Below are 25,171 nucleotides of genomic sequence, written 5' to 3'. Positions count from 1 at the left end.
GTACGACGGACGATGAAAATGAAAATGCAACCTGTGTGTGTGTTTCTTTTCTCTTTAATTTTATCTTTAGTAAGGATATCTGTTCGCGTGACGCGTAAGAAAAAAAGCTAGACTGCTGGAGTTACGTAGATGTTATGTAGAAAACATATACTGACACTGATGCAAAGATACAAGCGTGACGCGTCACTTTACTAAACAGCCGAAATATACAAAAGGGAAAAAAGAAAATAATTTTACACGAAGTTGAGAAATTAGAGGTAGACCGAACGGCGAGTGTCCCGGATCGAATTCATTTAGTTACATTTAGAGTTACTGTAATTTAGACTGTTCGCGACCAAAAGTAGATAATGACTGACGACAATTAATTGATTGATGATTGACCGACGTAAGAAAGTCCCGCGTTTTATACTCGAAATGAACAAAAAATATACTAGAAACTTTGAACCCTTGACGACAGGGAGCGGAAACGATAGATCTATTGTTTTCTCGGAATCGTTATGACTAACAGTAAAAACTTTTTAAATCGACCCATATACTGACTATAATTTTTTTTATTGTGACAATACGATCATTGCATGGTTTTGGTCAAAGTAAGTTCGATTAAAAGTCTTTACTGTTAATTATTCACTGGCGAAGTAAATGTTACTATTCGATTTGTTATGACTAATTTCGCGAACACAGCGAGATAGCAGCTTACGTTTGGTCCCGTCTTGATTACGTTTGAAATCATCACGCGTTTAAATTATCAATTGCCGAAGGAGCCCCGAGAACAGCTCAAGTTTCGTTATGATAACAAGCGTTGAGAAGAAAATCGATAAAATGTCACAACGCCTGCTATTTTCAAGCTATCGCAATCTCAAATATTTTTATTTTTATTCGAAAAATCTGAAAATGATCAACTCATTTATCATTGCTAAAAACAGTAAATATTTCTTCCGGTGAAAAATTTGGTATAAAATTTGCAGTTGCCGAAAGGAGCTGATAATCAAATGCTAGATCTAAACGAAAAACTTTTATAACACGACTATTTTCGCTGATCGTGAGATTAAATTAAAAATATAAGAATACTTTTTTAAAGTTTTGCACACTTATTTCAAAATGTAAATTTACATACAACGAAATGTTTACATTTCGAGATAATGAGTTATTAAATTTGACTCAAATTTGTTGAATTTATTAAATTTAACTCAAATTAGCCGATTTATAAATTTTTGTGAAGAATTTTCTTTCATCTCCAGGTGATCGAATTGTATATTTCTATTAAATCGAGCATCTGTGTGTGTGTGTGTGTGTGTGTGTGTGTGTGTATGTAATTCGCTCAACATCAGTGTGTATGTAATTCGCTGAAGAGCACTGGGCAGAAATCACATTGCGTCAACACCCGCGAGGGCCATCGCAATGCTTTGTTTTAATTAGACAGTCGGATTCCCCTAGTCCGTGCCAGTTCTGAGCTGAGCGTTGAATGGCGGCCGAAGAGGACAACCACGACGGCTATACGTCTCTGAATTAGAAATAAAGATAAATAAACTGGTACAAAAATAAATAATAAAATATAAGTTTATTTATTTTTTATTTACATATATTAAGGAATAATTATGAATTTGATTTTTTCAAATAAATCACATTTTATTGAACGTCAATCAATGACAACATCAAAAACATATAATTGCGATAAACATAAAAGAACAAAAATCAAGTTTAAATTTACGAAAAATAATTTGCTCAGTGAAAAAAATAGCTGTTAAGGATTCTGATACTATAGTACACAGGATGATCTACAGAACGACTGAAAATTTTAATAAGATAGAGATAGAGTACTGATAAAAATAAGTAAAACATTTATTACATAGGCTTGTAAGGATTCTTATTTCTTTTTGTTTAACTCAACCTGTAAACTTGATAAACTTATAATTAAACTACACTAATTGTAAGTATAATTAATAATAGTTTCATTCGTACATCAAAACTAAAAAAAAAACGAATTATTTTTAATTTGTATTAATACTTATTTGAATATAAATTCTCACACAGTGTTTCTTAAAGAATGCCCAATAATTACATAACGCTATTTCTTATCAAAAATTGAGTTGAAAAATTATGAATCAGTACGTCAGTGAGCGTACGCTCGGTTAAAGAATGGTGCTAATTGAATTGACTTTAGTCAATAATTACTGCTGTATAAATTATGCATTAGAATTATGGATTATAGAAAAAAAATGGTTCAGATTTCTTCGATTCAATTTTTGACGAAAAATAGCGCTATGTAATTAATGGGCGCTCTTTCAGAAACACTTTGTACAAAAGTTAAAAGCTAGAATATGTAGCAAAGAAAAAATATCCTAATTAAATAAGAAAAATATCTTTATCATATTCTATGAATTTAGGACTGCAATATTACATGCAATATTGCATTTTAATATTTGCAAATATTGCAAGTTCCTTATCTGCCTTAAACGGTAACAAAGAATGATGAGTACTGTCTTCAGGTAATTTACTTTTCTCAATCAATTCCATTATCTTAATTAAATTCTCTTGTGGTAGTGTTCGAAATTGTTCAGTATTCCTAATCTCTTCTATGTGAAATTTAATAAAAGTTGCTGAATGTGTTCCCAAAAATTTTGCATTAGACAACAACGCAAGCTGTATAAGTTCCATAGCATTGTTAATAGTAATAAAGTGTAGCAAATAATGTTCACACGTTAATTTTAAAGTTGCTACATCATATTTATCAGCTGCTGTTAATAAATCTTTAAGCGCGTCATAATAGTCATAATAACGTTGTTCTATTGAGCCAGTTATAATATATAATAAAATACGTTTAAAAGATTCTACCTCTTCATACGTTACTAATTCATCTGTCATATCTTTTTCCTGTCCATCATGTGTAAGGCAGATACTCTTAAAGTAACTACTGTTGGTGGACCGCAACAATTCTGATGATATAACATATTTTTGTTCTCCTACTATAAATTTGATTGATTCCTCATCTTTATACGCAAACTTATCAAAGCTCGGGTCTTTAAAATATGTCACATCTTTTGAAAGTTTTGTTGACGATGGCAGTAAATTCATACGTATAGTTTTATTTATCAGATTACAAAAAATTTCAAACTTGCAATTTATTACAAGAGTATTTCCAAGATTAAGGTCCTGTGTTGTCAACTCAATTAACAATGTCATATTCGATATATGATCTGAAATGGATTTTGATGATACAGGTTCTCCAGACCATCGCATTATAGTAGTGGTACATGAACCATGAAATGAATTATTAGTAAGTATATTCAATTTTATTCCCTCAATCGATGAACTATCATCACGTAAAACATTCATTAGAATCTCGCATTGACCTATTTCTGGAAACGACGGAATCATATGTTTGATCGTAGAAAAACGCTTATATTGTTTAATTGTCCATGTATGATCAAATATAGTAGATTCAATATCTGTCTGAGAATAGCTCTTGATATACGAAGGTAAAAATGGCGAAGATACTGTCTGTTTCTTTTCCAGAGTATTCTCACTAGGGATAATCTCAACTTCTTTGTCAGAAATCTGAAAATAATTAACTTACTTAATTATAAATGATGAAAAAAGAACGAACATCAAAATGTCCTAAAAATTTCTATGCCTTTTAATAAAAGAGATTGAATTTCAAACAACATCCTATATTTAATTGTCTCTTTTAAATAAAAATAATATTTTTATTAGACAATAAAAAAAGTTGAATAAATTGCCAAATTGTAGAAGAAAACTTAAACACCGCTATTTTCGTTGATGACAATCGATTTCTTAAATAAAAAGTTTTGTCATAATTTTGCGTCAAATTTTAAGAATAATTAGTGAATTACTTATTTGCCTAATTGTAAGTCTTACACGATCTATGAATTCTATTAAATTTAAGGAGACACACACGCACGCACGCACACGCACACGCACACACACACACACACACGCACGCACACACACACACGCACACGCACACACACACACACACACACACACACACACGCACTTTGAGATATATATATATTTATATATGAATAAGTCCAATTTTTTAAGTATTTTTTTACATATAAATAGAATTCTATCTTAAATTCTGATAAACGTAATGGATTCGTCTGATGTAGTGTTTTTTTGCATTAAATTTTTTAATTGCATTCAAATTACACATGTTAGTAGAAAATAAATTTGATATGAATGTTTATGAATTTTCTTTGTTATGCAGAATGTATGGTATTGTCGCTTCAGGAAGTGTCATTAATCTATCGATTCGTTTATACAAAATCTTATGTGCTTTCTAACGTTCTAATAACACATAATCAATGAAGTTGAGAAAAGAACTGTTAAGAACTTACTTGCTTTTCTTCCATTGTGTGTACTTGCTTTTCCGCTGAATCTTGATCAGTTGAACTCAAGATCTCACGTTTCTCTAATGACATGCTTGATCGGTAATAAGTATTCGAATGAATTTATCAAATCTCCAAGCTACTGCAGGCGATGCGAGATAAATAATGAACAAATAAATGTGGCAGACGTGGCAGTCCCCACTCCCCAGTATACATGCGTGGCTCTTTTAGGCCCAGTTTCACAAGTGTCGGTTAACTTTTAATCTTAGATTAACTCACTCTTCGTCTCTTTCTAAGGGGGACGTTAGAACGCCCCCCTTAGAAAGAGACGAAGAGTGAGTTAATCTAAGATTAAAAGTTAACCGACACTTGTGAAACTGGGCCTTAGAGGGTATCCCTTCCCCCATGTTACGGCGGGCCCGCAGGCGCCATGAGATCTGGCATCTCTGTACCTATCTTTCTTTTGTCACATAGCGTTTAAAAACCTTATTCGTTTGTTAGGCGTATTCTGAAATGTACTGACGGTACTGAAAATCTATAGCATACGTAAAAGTAAATTATGAATTTTCAATATTATTAACAAACTTAGGAATGCACCCTTTATAATATATACGTTCAGCAGAAAAATTAGCTTAATGATTCTTTATTATAATTAATTTACTTTAGGTATAACTTAAGATACTTAGATGCAACAAGGACCTAAAATTAGATTTACATGAAGAACTTTTATAATTCACGACTGTTTTCACTGACACACACAATGAGACTAACTTCAAAATACTAGAATATCTTTTTGAAGTTTCGCGCAGTCAAGTTCTACTGTAATAATTAATGAGTCGACTACCTTATTTATGCAATAATAACTGTTAATTGCTAAAATATGCTAGGAAAATAATGAAAGAACAAATGGGTTCGTGATGAAGGGTATATCAGAAACTTCTTTATTATATAGATATAGATTATATATTTATATAAAATATATTAAATAAAATACATTAAATTCTCACTTTACCTGACAGATCCGACATTATATTTCAATAATATTATTATTTATGAATAAATATTTCTTCTACCCGGTTACAAAATTCTGGTTTCATAGTATACACTTTACCTTGCCCTTTACTTTCAAATTACCTTCTCCCAAAGCAACATTGCAATATAAAGTTTCATTTCGAATTAAGCACAGAAACTTCTAGATTAACAAGAGATACTAAATTAACTAAAAAAATCATATTTGTCCCATTTTTAATTTTAAACCAATCTCTAGATTTCGAAATAAGTTATAAAATTTAATTCCCATTTGTAATTTTTGCGAAGCACTTTCTTCCATCTATCGATGATTAGACAGTATATTTCTATTAAATCGAATAACTCTATACCTAATTTGTACCGCAACATCGCATGTCTCTAAATTAGAAATAAAGATAAATGAACTGTTAGAAAATAAATAAAATTAAGTTTTCTCTCTACATATGTATATTAAGGAATAATTATGAATTTGATTCTGTTTTAATGTAATCACATTTTATTGAACCTCAATTAATGACAATATCGAAAATGTATAATTACGATAAACATTAAAAAACGAAAATTAAGTTTAAATTTAAAAAATAACTTAAAAAATAACTTATTCGTTGAAAAAGGGAGCACCTAAAAAAAAAGATTCTGACACTATAATATATACACAGGATGATCTATAGAACGATTGGAAATTTTAAGAAAATATAGTACGGATAAAATTAAATAAAACATTTATGGATAACACAAGTTTGTAAAGATTCATATTTTCTTATTTTCTTTTGTTCTAGAGCAACCTGTAAACTTAAGAAAATTATAACTAACCTACATTAAATATAATTAATAATAAATTTCATTCGTACATTAAAATCAAAAAATGAATTATTTTTTATCCATATTAATACTTATTTGTATATAAATTCTTATACATATAAAAGTTAATAATTATAATTAGATTTCTTAGGTGATGGCAAAACCACTGGTGACAAATTAAATGGTGACAAAGATAATTGATCAGTGCTGACTTCAAATTTACTTTTCTCAATCAATTCCATTATCTTATTTAAATCTTCTTGCGATAGACTTTTAAATGCTATAGTGTCCCTAATTTCTTTCATGTGAAATTTAATAAAAGTTGCCGAATGTGTTTCTAAATATTTTGCATTAGATGACAACGCAAGCTGTATAAGTTCCATAGCATTGTAAATGGTAATACGGTGTAGCAAATAATGTTCACACGTTAATTTTAAACTTGGTACATCATACTTATCAGCTGCTATTAATAAATCTTTAAGCGGATTATAATAAGGTTGTTCTATTAAGCCAGTTGTAATATACAATAAAACCTGTTTAAAAGATTCTACCTCATTATCCGTTACTAATTCATTCGTCATATCTTTTTCTTTTTTCTTATGTGTAAGGCACATATACTTAAAATAACTACTGTTGGTGTCGCACAACAATTTTTTTGATATAACATACTGTTCTTCTCCTATTATAAATTTGATTGATTTTTCATTCTCAGACTGGAAATCAAAAGTTGGGTTTTCAGAAAGTTTTATCTCTTTATCTCTTACCGTTGAGGGTGGTGGTTGTAATTGTAAATCCATGTGTATAGTGTTACTTGTCAGTAGATGAAAATGTTCAATCTTGCAATGTATTACAAACGTCTCTGTAGAAATGTACGAATCATCCGAGACATCAATTAACAATGTCATATCCGATATACGACACGAAATCGATCTTGACGCTAAGACTGTTTCAGGCGGATGCATTATAGTAGTAGTACATGAACCGCTAAATGCTGTATTAGTACGTATTGAAATCCGTATTGCACATAGCAAATCTTGACGTGAAATATTCATTTGAATCTTGTATCGGTTGTTTACTCCACCAAATGGTGGAGAATTTAATGTATCTACGATTGCAGCGAGACGCCCAAATTGATCAATTTTCCATGTATAGTCAGACGTAGACGTAGTCACTTCAAATCGTGTTTGAGAATAGCTCTTGGTATACGAAGGTAAAAATGATGAAGATATTGACTGCTCCTTTTTCGGGACAATCTTATTGTCAGTATAATTATCATGTTTCATTTCTTTAGACCACATCTGGAAATAATTAACTTACTTATAAATGATGAAAATGTGATCAACATCAAAATATCCTCAAAGTCGCTTTTTATAATAAAATAGATTAAATTTCAAACAAATATTACTTTAAATCGTGTTTCACAATAGCTCTTGGTATACGAATCTACAAATGGCTCGACAAATGTTGAAGATACTGTTTGCTCCTTTTTCGGGACAATCTCATTGTCAGTATTCTCATGTTTCATTCCTTTAGACCTCGACGACATCTGGAAATAATTAACTTACTTATTATAAATGATGAAAATGTGATCAACACACACACATCAAAATATCCTCAAAGTCGCTATGCTTTTTATAATAAAATAGATTAAATTTCAAACAAATATTCTAACATGTAATAACGCTTATACATCATGTATAGATGTATAGATAAAAGTCACTTGAAATTGGATTTAAATTAAAATACGTAGAAATTTTAGGGACAACTTTAATATATCTTTCTTTAAATAAAAATAACATTTTATGTTAAACAACCACAAAAAAAAGAATTGAATAAGTAAATAGCCATTTTATGTCAAATTTCAAGAATGATTACTAAACTTCTTTCTTGCTATTTTGATATACATATGTATGTATAAGTTCAATTTTTAAAATGCTTTTTACATCTATTACATATAAACAGGATTCTATCCTTGAATTCTGATAAAAGTAATGGATGCATGTGAAGTAGACTCTTTGCATTAATAATTTTTAATTGTATTCAAATTACACATGCTAGTAGAAAGGTGATTTGATACGTGTATGAATTTATGCATTTTCTTTGCTATGTAGAATGCGTGGAATTGTTGCTTTAGGAAATGTCATAATTAATTTGTTACACATCAATGTTTTATGTGTTTCCTAACGTTCTAATAAAACAGTAGTCAACGAAGTTGAGAAAAAAACTGTTAAAAACTTACTCGATTTGCCTTGAGCACTGGCTTATTAAATGCCATATTTGCTTATGCGTATTTGCTTTTCCGCTGAATCTTGATCAGTCACACTTAAGATCTTGCGTTTTTCTAATGATATGCTAATATTCCAACACCGTCCAGATAATAGCATTTATTAGACAAATGCGTGTATGTAGTACAGACGTGGCAACTGATTTCCTTTATTTCCTTTTGTCAAATCAAGTTTCCAAGCTACTGCGAATATAACGTCGAGATAATCCGAGAGATAATGCGAATGAACAAACGAACATGGCCACTGCCTCGTGTAGATTCGAACCTCTGCTCATCCATAAAATTATAAAATAAGTAAGCCTGTTCGTTTTAAAGTTTTAACTGAACTAGCGATTAGCGATCGAGGTAGAGGCGCGCGTATTACCGGCGTATTTGTTTGTAGGTCACGTGGCGTTTTCAACTTTCAACTTTCAACGCCGAGCCGAGATTTCTTGTCGAACCGCGTTGGCTGCGGTTGTCCAGGTGGAAGATGGATTCGTTAACCGACGTCAAGGAGAACCTCGACCAGTCGATTCGCCTGCTGAGCCAGCAGAACAGTCAGCGAAAGACGTTTTTGAGGTTAAGCGGCCAGCAAAGCATCACCCCGAGGAGGATATCGCTGCAGCCGGCTGGTCAGTCGCGAAAGGACGCCGACGGTGGTAGGCAGACGCTCAATGACACGCACAGCGCACAGCCCGGGGATGGCCGACAGGAACGCGGGGTCCAGACTGAGCAAGCTTCACACGTGGAGCTCGACAAAGAGAGCCACGTATTTACGTGACACACACACGTGACACATGTGACAGAAATTTTTTTACGGTTACTCTCAATCTCAATACAGTAATCTGCTTGTCATAGGATTCTTTTTGATTTATGACTTACAATTAAGGGGACAACCATCCTTTAATCCCTCAAATTTTGCTAAATTTTTAATATGTTACAGAGTACACTCCATTCATTAACTAATACAAGATACTTATAGTAACTCTGTCCAATGCGCAATAGTTTATTAAATATTAATGTTCAAAATATGTATTTTTTTTAATATCAATGATAAATAAATTATGCTTATACAAAGCGAAGATGCATTCATAAAATGCGCTCGGTTAAATTATGTGTTTGAAATGTTTCTATTTTCTATGATAGATAGCATCCAAAAACGTATATACAATGTGATCATGATATTGATTGTGCTCAAATTGAAAGTTCCGACACTGAAGTTTAATTAATTGTTATGTAATGTGTTTTTGTTAATTGTGATGTACTACTTTGCAACGTCATTATAATTATGTTTTTTTCTTATTTATAATACAATTATTATAGTACATAAATAAACTTTATTTTGCAGAATTTTAAAACAATTACTCACACGACAAATTTTAAACATTAATATTTTATAAACTGTTACGCATTGGACAGAATTACTGTATCTTATATTAGTGAATGAGGTGTACCGTAACATATTAAATTTTCCTCTATGAGGAAGCGAAATTTAGCAAAATTTAAAGGGTCGCAAGGGTTGGTTGTCCCTTTATTCAGTTTCAGTTAGCAAATAAAATCTTATGACGCTTTTCAACCAATCAGATTTATGTAAAATGCTTATTCCAATCCTGCACTAATTTGACTCTGGAAACTGTGTAAAAAATCAATTAACCCACTGCATTATAAGGGCTCATAGAACGATCAAAAAATATGTCCAGATATATTTAAATATACTCGACTGAAACAATGTTCAATAATAAATCTTGTCGTATGACGGATGATGAAAATACAGCCTGTGTGTGTTTCTTTTCTCTTTTTATCTTTAGTAGGGATATCTGTTTGCGTGACGCGTGAGGAAGGAAGATGGATGATGCCGAGTTATGTAGATGTTATGTAGGAACGTACTAACACTGATGCAAATTAAGATATAAGCGTAACGTGTCACTTTACTAAACAGCCTAAATATACAAAAGGAAAAAAGAAAAATTTACATGAAGTTTAGAATTTAGAGGTAGACCGAACGGCGAGTGTCCCGGATCAAATTCGTTTAAGGCTGATTTATAGAGGCCGTAACCGTTGATTTAAGCCGTAATCTTTAAGAAATTGACCAATCACAGTCGATTGTTCTTCTCACATTCGACTGTGATTGGTCAATTTCTTAAAGATTATGGCTTAAATCAACGATTACGGCCTCTACACGGAGAGAATTTTTTCTTATATTTTACCCTTAAATTCACTACAAACTTGGGACAACTTGGCAACCAAGGAATTTTTAAAATATACAAAAGACATTTTACAAACAACGTGATAAAAATTACCAAGCAGATTGGTAAATTTTGAAAAATTATTGAAATTTTCTAGATATATTTTAATAAAATCAATCAAACATATTTTATATTTTAATGTAATATAGATATTAATATTTTTTATTATGGTGGATATTAATCAGAATAGCTCGCATAAAATTCTTGGTGGTACATGTTGTCCCACATCTACCATGATTTCAGGGTAAATTTTAAAAGAAAATTCTCTCCGTGTATAAATCAGCCTTTAGAGTTACATTTCCGTTTACTGTAATTTAGACTGTTCGCGACCAAAAGTAGGTAATGACTGACAATTAATTGACTGATGATTGACCGACGTAAGAAAGTCCCGCGATTTTTTATACTCGAAATGAACAAAAAATATACCAGAAACTTTGAACCCTTGGCAACAGCGAGCGGAAACGATAGATCTATTGGCTTCTCGGAATCGTTATGACTAACAGTAAAGACTTTTTAAATCGACCCTACTGACTATAATTTTTTTTTTTATTGTGAAAATACGATCATTGCATGGTTTTGGTCAATTAATTGTCAAGACGTTTCGACCATGAGTTTTGGTCCTTCTAAATTGATATAATTTTGATGCTTATATATATATATATATATATATATATATATATATATGTATATAAGAATCCTATTTAAATAATTTATTGCGCAATAAATTAAACGTGTTGACAATTAATTGACAAAAATGATCGTATTCACGATGATCGTTTTCACGACGACTTGAAAAAACGTTATAGTTAATAAGGTCAATTAAAAAGTCTACTGTTAATTATTCACTGGCGAAGTAAATGTTACTATTCGATTTGTTATGACTAAGTTCGCGAACACAGCGAGATAGCAGCTTACGTTTGGTCCTGTCTTGATTACGTTTGAAATCAACACGCGTTTAAATCATCGATTGCCGAAGAAGCCCCGAGAACAGCTCAAGTTTCGTTATGATAAGAAAATCGATAAAATGTCGCAACGCCTGCTATGAATCTATCGCTATCCTTAAGCTATCACAATCTCGAATATTTTTATTTTTATTAGAGAAATCTGAAAATGATCAACCCATTTATCATTACTAAAAACAGTCAATATTTCTTCCGGTGAAATATTTTGTATAAAATTTGCAGTTGCCGAAAGGAGCTGAATAATCAGATGCTAGATCTAAACGAAAAACTTTTATAACTCACGACTATTTTCGCTGATCGTGAAATTAAATTAGAAATATAATACTTTTTTAAAGTTTTGCACACTTGTATCGTAATAATTATTAGGATATTATTTAATTATTTAATTCTTATTCTTTACTTTCGAATTACCTTCTCTTAAAACGACGATATAGTTTCATATCGAATGAAACACAGAGACTAGATTAACAAGAGATACAAAATCAATCAAAAAAACTTTTATTTTTATTTTTTTAAAGAATAAATTTAATAAATTCATTCTTTAAAGAATAACTTATTATTTCAAAATATTTACAACGAAATGTTTACATTTCGAGATGATGAGTTATTAAATTTAACTCAAATTAGCCGATTTATAAATTTTTGTGAAGCATTTTCTTTTATCTCCAGGTGATCGAATTGTATATTTCTATTAAATCGAGCATCTGTGTATTTAATTCGCTCAACATCACATACGTCTCTGAATTAGAAATAAAGATAAATAAACTGGTAAAGAAATAAATAATAAAATATAAGTTTATTTATTTTTTCATCTACATATATTAAGGAATAATTATGAATTTGATTGTTTCAAATAAATCACATTTTATTGAACTCGAATTAATGACAATATCTCTTTAAACAACTCTGTATAAAACTTAAAACTAGACTATATTTGTAGAAAAGAAAACATGTTTACTAAATTAAATAAGAAAAATATCTATAACTTTATACTTAAGACTGTAATCATATATGAATCAATCCCCAGGTAGCAAGATGATGTCTAAAGACGTCATTAAGACGGAATTAATACGTCCTTTGACATCACTCTATTCTGGGTTATTAGCCAATGTAAATATCTCATCTGTCGTAAGTGGTGACAAAAATTTATGTGTGCTGACTTCAAATTTACTTTTCTTAATCAATTCCATTATCTTATTTGAATCTTCTCGCGATAGATTTTTAAATGTTTCAGTGTCCATAATTTCTTTTATGTGAAATTTAATAAAAGTTACCGAATGCGTTTCTAAAAATTTTGCATTAGACGAGAACGCAAGCTGTACAAGTTCTACGGCATTTTCAATCGTAAGACTGCGTAACAAATAATGTTGACACGTTATTTTTAAAGTTGGTACGTCATATTTATCAGCTGCTGTTAATAATTTTTTAAGCATCTCATAATCATCCTGATCAATGGAGTCAGTTGTAATATATAATAAAATCTGTTTAAAACATTCTACCTCATTATCCGTTACTAATTCATTCGTCATATCTTTTACTTTTTCCTTATGTTTGCAGATATACTTAAAGTAACTACTGTCGGAGTCACACAACAATTTTCTTGATACAACATATTGTTCCTTTCCTACTATAAATTTGATTGAGTCCTCATCTCCAGACCGAAACTCATCAAAAGTCGAATCTTCAGAACATATCACGTCTTTTGAAACTTCTGTCGAAGACAGTAAATTTATACGTATGGTTTTATTTATCAGATTATGAAAAATTTCAAACTTACAATGTACTATAAGCGCACCTGTTCGATTAAACAAAAACCTCTCTGAGAACTCAATTAACAACGTCATATTGGATATATGACCTGAAATAAAGTTTGATGACAACGTCTCATCATAGTATTGACTCGTCGCATACATTATAGTAGTGGTACATCAACCACCAAATGAATTATTAGTAAGTATATAACATTTTATTGCATTTATCTGCGAACTATCTTGACGTGAAATACTCATTAGAACCTCGCATTGACCTATTTCTGAAAACGACGGAAACGTTATCATATTTTTGATCTCAGAAAAATGTATAAATTGATCAATTTTCCATGTATGTTCAAGTATTATAGTCGATTCAATATGTGTTTGACAATAGCTCTTGGTATACGAAGGTAAAAATGGTGGAGATACTGTCTGCTCCTTTTTCGGTGTATTCTCGGTAGAGATATTCTCAACTTCTTTATCAGAAATCTGAAAATAATTAATTTACTTATTGTTGTGAGCGGGGATGAAATAACGTACACACCAGATCCATTGAATAGAAGGAAGTGAATATCTATATTGTATTACGGAAACGAATAGGCATGATACAGGATATACATATATATAAGCACGGTACAACGTGAATCAAAGTATAGCGCCGGATTCAAATACAGACTTAAATGCATTCACATTCTCTAACACTTATGAATAATGAGAAAGACGAACATCAAAATGTCCTCAAGTTTCTTGCTTTTTAACCCTGCAACCGTACACTCTTATTCGGCCCCCACTAACGGTATATGAAAATGTTTGCGTTCGCGACGATATATTAAACAACCTAAAACTTTACCAAAAATTCTGAAAAAATTCATAGGTGTTCCTTGAGATCTTAACTATAAGTTTAAACAATAATAATATTCAAACCAAATAAGTAACATTTGCTTCGCCAGAGAATAACTAACACAATTAAGAATTTTTAATTGACTATATACTGGCAATGATTATAATCGTGGCAACGATTATAATCGTCGTGACGAATCGCCGCCGCGTTTCGACCAAGGATTCCTGGTCATTTAAATTGATGTAATTTTAGATGCTTATAATATATATAAGCGTCTTAATTAAATAATTAAATTCATTGCGAAAAATATTACCTCAGCCAGGGTTGGAACTTGGAACCTCCCTCATTCCGTGCGGGCGTCGTACCAATTCGACCACCGAGGCATGTGGTAATATTTATCGCAATAACAATGTATTAAGATGACAAACAATATAAGATGGAACACCGCTTTTCAGTCAAAGGTGTATATTCAAACCAAATAAGTAACATTTGCTTCGCCAGAGAATAATTAACACAATTAAGAATTTTTAATTGACTATATACTGGCAATGATTATAATCGTGGCAACTTACTGGGCAGCACTGGGCCCGGAATCCATGTTGAAAAGTTCTATAATATGTGCCTTCGTATCTCTGTACCAAAGATGCTTTCTTTTGTTACATAGCGTTTAAAAACCTTAATTCTTTTGTTAGGCGTATTCTGAAATGTACTGACGATAGTCGGTACTGAAAATCCATAGCATATGTAAATGTAAATTATGGATTTTCAATTATTAATAGACTTAGGAATGCACCCTTTATAATCTATACGTTTAGCAGAAAAATTAGCTTATTGTTAGTGATTCTTTATAATTGATTTATTTTAGGTATAACTTAAGATACTTAGATGCAACAAGGACCTAAAACTAGATTTACATGAAGAACCTTTATAATTCACGACTATTTTCACTGACGCACACAATCAGATTAACTTCAAAATACTAGAATATTTTATCAAAGTTTTGCGCAGTCAAGTTCTACTATAATAATTAATGAGTCGACTACCTTATTTATGCAATAATAACTGTTAATTGCTAAAATATGCTAGCAAAATAAATAAACAAATGGGTTCCATGAGAGATATATCAGGAACTTCTTTACTACACAGAATACATGAAACGATTAAACAGAATACATTGAATAGAAAACATTGAATTCTCACTTTACTCGACAGATCGGACATTACATTTCAATAATATTATTATTATTATTATTATTATTATTATTATTATTATTATTATTTAAGAATAATTAAATTTCTTCTACTCGGTTATAAAGTTCCGGTTTCACAGTTCACACTTTGTATTACCTACCCTTTACTTTCGAATTACCTTCTTCCAAAGCAACAATATAAAGTTTCATTTCGAAATAAGCACAGAAACTTCTAGATTAACAAGAGATACTAAATTAACCAAAAAGATCATATTTGTAATATTTTTATTCTTAAACCGATCTCTAGATTTCGAAATAATGAGTTATCAAATTTAAATCACATTTGTAATTTTTGCGAAATATTTTCTTCCATCTACCGATGTGATTGTTTTAATTTAATCACATTTTATTGAACCCCAATTAATGACAACATCGAAAACATATAATTGCGATAAACATAAAAGAACAAAAATGAAGTTTAAATTCATGAAGAATAATTTGTTCGGTGAAAAAGATAGCTGTTAAAGATTCTGATACTATTGTACACAGGATGATCTACAGAACGATTGGAAATTTTAATAAGATATAGTACTGATAAAAATTATTAAAACATTTATAGATAATATTTGTGAAGATTCTTATATTTTCCATTTCTTTTCGTTTTAGATCAACCTGTAAACTTGAGAAAGTTTTAACTCTAAACTATATTGAGTATAATTAATAATAGTTTCATTTGTATATCAAAACTAAAAAAAAAAAGAATTATTTTTAATCCATATTAATACTTATTTGCGTATAAATTCTTATACATATAAAAGTTAATAATTATAATTAGATTTCTTAGGTGGTGACAAAGATAATTATGTCTTAGATTTCTTAGGTGGTGGCAAAGAAAATTGATCAGTCCTGACCAAATAAGTAACATTTGCTTCGCCAGAGAATAATTAACACAATTAAGAATTTTTAATTGACTATATACTGGCAATGATTATAATCGTGGCAACTTACTGGGCAGCACTGGGCCCGGAATCCATCTTGAAAAGTTCTATAATATGTGCCTTCGTATCTCTGTACCAAAGATGCTTTCTTTTGTTACATAGCGTTTGAAAACCTTAATTCTTTTGTTAGGCGTATTCTGAAATGTACTGACGATAGTCGGTACTGAAAATCCATAGCATATGTAAATGTAAATTATGGATTTTCAATTATTAATAGACTTAGGAATCCACCCTTTATAATCTATACGTTTAGCAGAAAAATTAGCTTATTGTTAGTGATTCTTTATAATTGATTTATTTTAGGTATAACTTAAGATACTTAGATGCAACAAGGACCTAAAACTAGATTTACATGAAGAACCTTTATAATTCACGACTATTTTCACTGACGCACACAATCAGATTAACTTCAAAATACTAGAATATTTTATCAAAGTTTTGCGCAGTCAAGTTCTACTATAATAATTAATGAGTCGACTACCTTATTTATGCAATAATAACTGTTAATTGCTAAAATATGCTAGCAAAATAATAAATAAACAAATGGGTTCCATGAGAGATATATCAGGAACTTCTTTACTACACAGAATACATGAAACGATTAAACAGAATACATTGAATAGAAAACATTAAATTCTCACTTTACTCGACAGATCGGACATTACATTTCAATAATATTATTATTATTATTATTATTATTATTATTATTATTATTATTATTATTATTTAAGAATAATTAAATTTCTTCTACTCGGTTATAAAGTTCCGGTTTCACAGTTCACACTTTGTATTACCTACCCTTTACTTTCGAATTACCTTCTTCCAAAGCAACAATATAAAGTTTCATTTCGAAATAAGCACAGAAACTTCTAGATTAACAAGAGATACTAAATTAACCAAAAAGATCATATTTGTAATATTTTTATTCTTAAACCGATCTCTAGATTTCGAAATAATGAGTTATTAAATTTAAATCTGATTTGTAATTTTTGCGAAATATTTTCTTCCATCTACCGATGTGATTGTTTTAATTTAATCACATTTTATTGAACCCCAATTAATGACAACATCGAAAACATATAATTGCGATAAACATAAAAGAACAAAAATGAAGTTTAAATTCATGAAGAATAATTTGTTCGGTGAAAAAGATAGCTGTTAAAGATTCTGATACTATTGTACACAGGATGATCTACAGAACGATTGGAAATTTTAATAAGATATAGTACTGATAAAAATTATTAAAACATTTATAGATAATATTTGTGAGGATTCTTATATTTTCCATTTCTTTTCGTTTTAGATCAACCTGTAAACTTGAGAAAGTTTTAACTAAACTATATTGAGTATAATTAATAATAGTTTCATTTGTATATCAAAACTAAAAAAAAAAGAATTATTTTTAATCCATATTAATACTTATTTGCATATAAATTCTTATACATATAAAAGTTAATAATTATAATTAGATTTCTTAGGTGGTGACAAAGATAATTATATCTTAGATTTCTTAGGTGGTGGCAAAGAAAATTGATCAGTCCTGACTTCAAAATTACTTTTCTCAATCAATTCCATTATCTTATTTAAATCTTCTTGCGATAGACTTTCAAATGTTTCAGTGTCCCTAATTTCTTTTATGTGAAATTTAATAAAAGTTACCGAATGCGTTTCTAAAAATTTTGCATTAGACGAGAACGCAAGCTGTACAAGTTCTACGGCATTTTCAATCGTAAGACTGCGTAACAAATAATGTTGACACGTTAGTTTTAAAGTTGGTACGTCATATTTATCAGCTGCTGTTAATAATTTTTTAAGCATCTCATAATCATCCTGATCATCCTGATCAATGGAGTCAGTTGTAATATATAATAAAATCTGTTTAAAACATTCTACCTCATCATCCGTTACTAATTCATTTGTCATATCTTTTTCTTTTTCCTTATGTGTAAAACAGATATACTTAAAGTAACTACTGTTGGTGTCGCACAATATTTTTTTTGATATAACATACTCTTCTTCTCCTACTATAAATTTGATTGATTTCTCAGACTCGAATTCAAGAGATTTTACCTCTTTAAATACCGGTGCAGATGGTTGTAAATTCATGTGTATAGTATTATTTATCAGTTTATGAAAATTGTCAATTTTGCAATGTATTATAAACGCCTCTGTAGAAATGTACGAGTGGTCCGAGACATCAATTAACAATGTCATATCCGATATAAGACACGAAATCGATCTTGATAATAAAACTTCATCAGCCACTACATGAGCCTCAAGCGTGATTGAATCATCTTTTATGAAACCTCTATCAGGATCTAAAACATCCTGCCATGTCATAAAATTACTATAGCCATAGGCAGTACTTTCACTGTTAAAGTGGCGCTTTCTGCTAAATTTTTCGCTAAATGGTTCTTGTCCTTCTTTGCAAGAAAGAAGACGCAGCTCAGCAACAGCGTAACAACTCCAAAGTTCACTCTCTGTAGATTCACTTACTCCGTCACACTGAAGGTAAAATCCAAGAGATCGCTGTCTCTCCTCTGTCTGACTTGACTGTGACCTCACCTCTATTTTCCATGGTAAATTGCAAACGTAAAATGCAGGGGACAACTGCGAGTCCGTCATCTTAGATATATTCTTAACAGTATATCGAAAAGTAGCCTCCGATCTGGCCTCTTTAGGCGGATGCATTATAGTAGTAGTACATGAACCGCTAAATGCTGTATCAGTACGTATTGAAATTCGTATTGCACATAGCAAATCTTGACGTGAAATATCCATTTGAATCTTGTATTGGTTGTTTTCTCCAAATGGTGGAGAATTTAATGTATCTACGATTGCAGAGAGACGTCCAAATTGATCAATTTTCCATGTATAGTCAGACGTAGTCACTTCAAACGTTGTTTGAGAATGGCTCTTGATATATGAAGGTAAAAATAATGAAGATACTTTCTGTTCCATTTTCGTCTCAGTACAGATATTTTTATCTTCTTCAAATCTCCACAACTGGAAATAATTAACTTACTTATGAATAATGAAAATGATCCAACATCAAAATGTCCTGAAAGTCTCTATACTTTTTATAATAAAATAGGTGGAATTTCAAACAAATATCCTAACATGTAATACGCTTATACGCTCAGATAAGAGCCATTTGAAATTGGATTTAATCACAGACTTCTACATATATTACTCCAGACTGCTAACTCGTATAGCACAGCTGTCTTTATTGTGGGATAGAAATTCATATAACCGTTGTCCAAAAATACAGCGATATTGTATAGAAGTCTATAGATGTTACAAATATAATAAAGTGAAAACATATAGAAGTCCGTGGATTGAACTTAAAAAACATCGAGATTTTTGGGACACCTTACATTTAATATATTTTTCTTTAAATAAAAATAAATTGTATGTCACAATCACAAAAGAGTTGAATGAATAGCTAAATTGTAGGAGAAAACTTAAACATGATTATTTTCGTTGATCAAGATCAATTTAATAAATACTTGAAAGTTATGACTTTTGTCATATTTGTGTCAAATTCCAAGAATTATTAGTAAGAGCTGCTTTCTTGCTCAAGTCTTACACGATCTATAAATCCCGTTAAATTTAAGGGGATACTTATATTTAACCCTTCGCAGAAAATGTGGGTCTTTAGGGACCCGGTCGATATTTTAAATGTTTCGGAGATTCTACGGACTCATAAAAAAACCTCAAACAAGAATCAAGCATATTTAACGATATAAATAGATTCTTAAAGCCTTCAAAAGTATACTTGAATTTTTTCCGATTTTTTATGGCACTATTACAGCTTGAAAATCTTAACTGCCCTAAAAACTGACCCACATTTTCGACGGAAGCAGTAAATTATACATGTTCTGCGAAGGGTTAAAATTTTATCTTCCTTCACGCACATTGATGTATATGTATACAAGTCCAATTTTTAAAATATTTTTTTATATTACATATAAACAGAGTAGGTACTGTCTTGAATTCTGATACAACAGATTTATCTGAAGTTAACTTTTTGCATTAATAATTTTACTGATTAATAATTGCACTGAAATTTCACCCGTTAGTAGAAAATAGATTTGATACGTGTATAAATATATGCATTTTCTTTGCTATGTAGTAGAATGCATAGAATTGATACTTTAGGAAATTTCATGATTAAAGGTCTATCCAGACAAACTTGCATCTTGCATAGCGCATAAACATAAGCATAACCAATCCATTTCTATATGCATATGCTTATGCACCCCCGAGAAAAAATAATTTTGACTAATCATATATAATTGTATATGATTATGTATAGAATCATAAATGAATATATATGGGTATATTTATGATCATGTATATTTACATCTTGCTCCTTGTATGATTATATATGGATCCATATATGATTAGATCTGACCATTCCTATGCTGATATGACTAATATATTCTAATTCGTATGAGTAGGTACAGATTCATATATGATTAGACCTAATCAAGCCTGACTCATACCAGACTGTATATGAATTCATATATGACTATATTTAAATCTATGTATGATTCTATCTAATCATGACTGGCTAATATGAACTCGCACCTGACTATATGTAAATTTATATATAACTAGATATATATCTATATATAATTGTTCGTATTTAGATCTGACCATTTCTATGCTGATATGACTAATATATTCTAATTCGTATGAGTAGGTACAGATTCATATATGATTAGACCTAATCAAGCCTGACTCATACCTGACTGTATATATGAATTCATGTATGACTATATAATATATATATCTTCAGGGTATCATGTACATATATCACATATATACATATACATACACACACACACACACACACACATACACACACGCGGCGCTCATATTTATATTTATATATATATTCAATAAACAACGAAGTTATATATATATATATATATATATATATATATATATATATACGAAAAAATAAAAACACTTTTACTATATATAAAATTGGTCCAATTAGCTATACGATAAGCCTATTATAGTTAAGAACTTGATCCGTTCCATGCCGTACAGTTTTTCAAATTGTTTTACAAATAATTTAAGTAAAATATCTGATTGTTTAAGATCAAACTGTGTAATTTGATTTTGAAATAAATTAAACAATGCTATAACTAACATCATCCAGTGCTGAAAATATTCATTAGGCAAATGATCAATAAGAGCTATAAGAGAATAAAATAACAAAAAATTGTAATTTTCGGATGCATTATGAAATTGATAATATGTTAAAGGTCTTGGTAATCGACAAAATGATTGAAGTGGTCGTATACTTGTGATAAAATTATCAATATCTTTACTCTTTTTTTTTAATATTCCAAGGACCTTTTTTATCAAACCACAATTTAATAAGTTGTTTTACTATCCCAAGAAGAACCGAGTGCATGAACCCAGGTAAAACACATGTTCCAATATCAATCAGCGGCACACAAAACAATCTACTACTACGGAAAAAACTACGGAAAAATATAATTTTTAATCCAATTATTTGTTACATTTTTGTGGAATTAAATTATATTGTTAGATAACTATACAGTATCTATGTCTGACACCTTCCGTACATCTGCTAACAATACGTGTAACATATGTAGTACAATACGAAACGTCTTTATTAATTAACGTTGTAGCACAGTACGTAAGGTGACTGACTCAAGATCCAGGGGTTCCAGGTTCAAATCCAGCGGTGGTCAGCAAATTTTTCAAGTACAATATAAATTTAATTAATTAAGCTTGCACATAATAAAGATTTTCGGCAATAAAATAATGTTTAACGAAAAAAATAAATTTTATATTTTTATATTTTAATGGTCAAATATGAATAGATATGACCGTCTATATGATTTTGTATGAGCATGCATGGTCAGACCTGGCCAATTTTCGGATCTGATCATATAAACAATAATGTATGATCATATATAATTAGTCAAAATTATTTTTTCTCGGGCCTATGCAAATTTGTCTGGATTGACCTTAATTCGTTATACTTCAAGTCTTATGTGTTCTCTAATGTTCCAACCACACGTAGTCAATGAAGTTGAGAAAAGAACTGTTAAGCGTACTTACTTTTCCGTGAATTTTAATCAGTCGAACCAAGATCTTGCGTTTCTTTATCAATATGCTGCGATGATAATCGAACACTGTCTATAGATACTCTAGATGATGATATTAGATCTATGCGTGTATAACGAGATTTGGCAACTGATCTCTCTGATTTCCTTTTATCAAATCGAGTTCTCAAGCTGTTACCTGTTGCGAACACAACGTTAATCGGATCTTCTTCTTCTTCTTATATTTGCATTGGCTCCTGCCTCTAATACGAGGTCAATATGGCCAGAATTTGCCACTGTTTGCGTAAAAGTCTGAATCACTGTTAGCGTAGCAAAGACTAAATGGAAATCACCAAAAATCTGAGTGAGAATCAATGCAGACAGGATCAGTCGCAACACTTAAAAAATTTTCTCGTTCCGGAAAAAACACGTCCGAACAGGTCCGCGCACATTGAGCGAATGAACGTTAATCGGATGGTTGTTTTCACAAAAGATGAGAATCAACAAATGAACGCGGACAACGCAGACACAGGTTGCGTTCGGAAACGTCACCCGGGTACACACACACGGGTATACTCATTTCTCCTTCTAACTCGCTGAGATAGAAAGAGAAGGGAGTATACTCGTGTGCACTCGGGTGACGTTTCCGAACGCAGCCACAGTCACTCACTGCAATATCATGCAATATGGCTGCACTGGCTGCAGTGATGCCGACTGCCGGCATTGCCGGCGATAGCGGGCATGGCGGCCGCCGATGGCACCGATGCTTTCTTTTGTCACATAACGTTTAGGGACCGTAATTTTTTGTTGGGTATATTCCGAATGTACTGACGGTACTGAAAATTTATATATAAAGCGTACGTAATGTAAATTATGGATTTTCAATACTGTTAATACAGTATCTGACCGGAATCCATCTTGAAAAGTTCTATAATATGTGCCTTCGTATCTCTGTACCAAAAATGCTTTCTTTTGTTACATAGCGTTTAAAAACCTTAATTCTTTTGTTAGGCGTATTCTGAAATGTACTGACGATAGTCGGTACTGAAAATCCATAGAATTATACTTTTCCGTGAATTTTAATCAGTCGAACCAAGATCTTGCGTTTCTTTATCAATATGCTACGATGATATTCGAACACTGACTCTAGATGATGATATTAGATCTATGCGTGTATAACGAGATTTGGCAACTAATCTCTCTGATTTCCTTTTATCAAATCGAGTTCTCAAGCTGTTACCTGTTGCAAATACAACGTTAATTGGTGAAGTGAAAAAAGATGAGAATCAACAAATGAACGCGGCCAACGCAGACGCAGTCACTCACTGCAATATCACGCAATATGGCTGGCATGGCTGCACTGGCTGCAGTGATGCCGGCTGCCGGCATTGCCGGCGATGGCGGGTATGGCGACCGCCGATGGCACCGATGCTTTCTTTCGTCACATAACGTTTAGGGACCTTAATTTTTTGTTGGGTATATTCCGAATGTACTGCCGGTACTGAAAATTTATATATAAAGCGTACGTAATGTAAATTATGGATTTTCAATACTGTTAATACATTTCAGAATGCATCCTTTATAAGCTATACGTTCAGCAGAAAAATCAGCTCAATGATTCTATATGACTGATTTATTTTAAATCCAACAAAGAACTAAAGACTCAATGGAGTAATTCGTATACAAGGATTCCTCTGAGGTTTCATATAAAAACATAATTCGGCATAAAACCCGAATTCGGTTTGCATATGTAATTTCTTGTTAAACTCGTGTAAATTGTGATGACATCACGCGAATTAAGGTAGTCGTCTCGTCAGGGCATGTATTAGATAAAGTTTTTCGATTTCGGATTTTATATCAAATTATATGATCAGCTTTGCAGTCGATTTTTTCTGTGGCTCCTTACCGACTATTTACTCTAGAAAATCGATCTCGAAAATCACAAATTTTGCATTACTTCATACAGACGGCCAGAAAAAGAAGGCTCTATCACGGTTTCAATCACATATTTTCGCATTTTTCGATTAGATGAAGTGAGAAAAAACATTGCTTTTTGTACATTAGATTTCGAAGAATCCGATGCAACCATAAAATATATAGTTTACCGGAGATTTCGCTGCTAATTTTTTAGTTTATTTTAGTGAAAATGCGGTAATCGAGCAGACATTTTTTGGTCGAGGTTAGGTTGGGAAGACTTGGCAACGCCGCTGGCTAATCACTGTAGTTGCAGGTTATGGGGCTCGTCTTTCTTAGCCGAATTGGATAGTGATTGACACCCCTGTCATACGTTTTGAAACCCTTTCTCAGTAATTGACGTAAAATGCGACGTTGCCAAGTATTTTTCTCACTTGTAACCTTTCTCGACGACTCGCATGATCAGCTGATCAAAACGGAGTCAAATGAGAAAAATCACAGAATTTGGAAAAAGTAACATACTTTGTCACGTATGAAATTTTACACCATAATTCATAAAATTATTTTTCCCTTAGCAAAAATTGCCTGAAATATATTTCTGAACGTGAAAACCTACAAACAGTCACATGACTAGCACGTAGCGAGACGACTACCTTAATAAATTCATTGTCAGTTGCAGTAAACAAATAAAATATAACGCTTTTCAATCAATCAGATTTGTGTAAAACACTTATC

At 31.2% G+C, this 25,171-nt stretch overlaps 2 protein-coding genes and 1 long non-coding RNA gene across 3 annotated transcripts; 1 reads left to right on the top strand and 2 right to left on the bottom strand.

The window, feature by feature from the left end:
* Positions 1-5,260: 5,260 nt before the first annotated feature.
* Positions 5,261-8,959, bottom strand: LOC139783266 (uncharacterized). The gene is made up of 4 exons (XM_071722417.1): positions 8,828-8,959; positions 8,419-8,730; positions 7,585-7,725; positions 5,261-7,477 (listed from the first exon to the last, which is right to left on the bottom strand). Exons 2-4 carry the CDS (start codon positions 8,452-8,454, stop codon positions 6,305-6,307), a joined length of 1,350 nt encoding a protein of 449 aa, XP_071578518.1. The 5' UTR covers positions 8,455-8,730; positions 8,828-8,959; the 3' UTR covers positions 5,261-6,304.
* On the top strand, positions 8,705-10,215 carry LOC139783267 (uncharacterized). Its single transcript, XR_011721185.1, has 2 exons — positions 8,705-8,757; positions 8,846-10,215. It is a non-coding gene; the product is annotated as an uncharacterized lncRNA (long non-coding RNA).
* A 3,734-nt stretch (positions 10,216-13,949) lies between these two features.
* Positions 13,950-23,022, bottom strand: LOC139783262 (uncharacterized). The gene is made up of 2 exons (XM_071722412.1): positions 22,539-23,022; positions 13,950-19,436 (listed from the first exon to the last, which is right to left on the bottom strand). Exon 2 carries the CDS (start codon positions 19,389-19,391, stop codon positions 17,925-17,927), a length of 1,467 nt encoding a protein of 488 aa, XP_071578513.1. The 5' UTR covers positions 19,392-19,436; positions 22,539-23,022; the 3' UTR covers positions 13,950-17,924.
* Between the last annotated feature and the right edge of the window lie 2,149 nt (positions 23,023-25,171).

This window comes from Temnothorax nylanderi, unplaced genomic scaffold, assembly GCF_030848795.1.
Source record: "Temnothorax nylanderi isolate EJ_2023f unplaced genomic scaffold, tnyl_v1.0 TNYL_tig0484_pilon, whole genome shotgun sequence".
NCBI lineage: Eukaryota > Metazoa > Arthropoda > Insecta > Hymenoptera > Formicidae > Temnothorax > Temnothorax nylanderi.
This window is presented reverse-complemented; position numbering and strand designations above follow the sequence as displayed.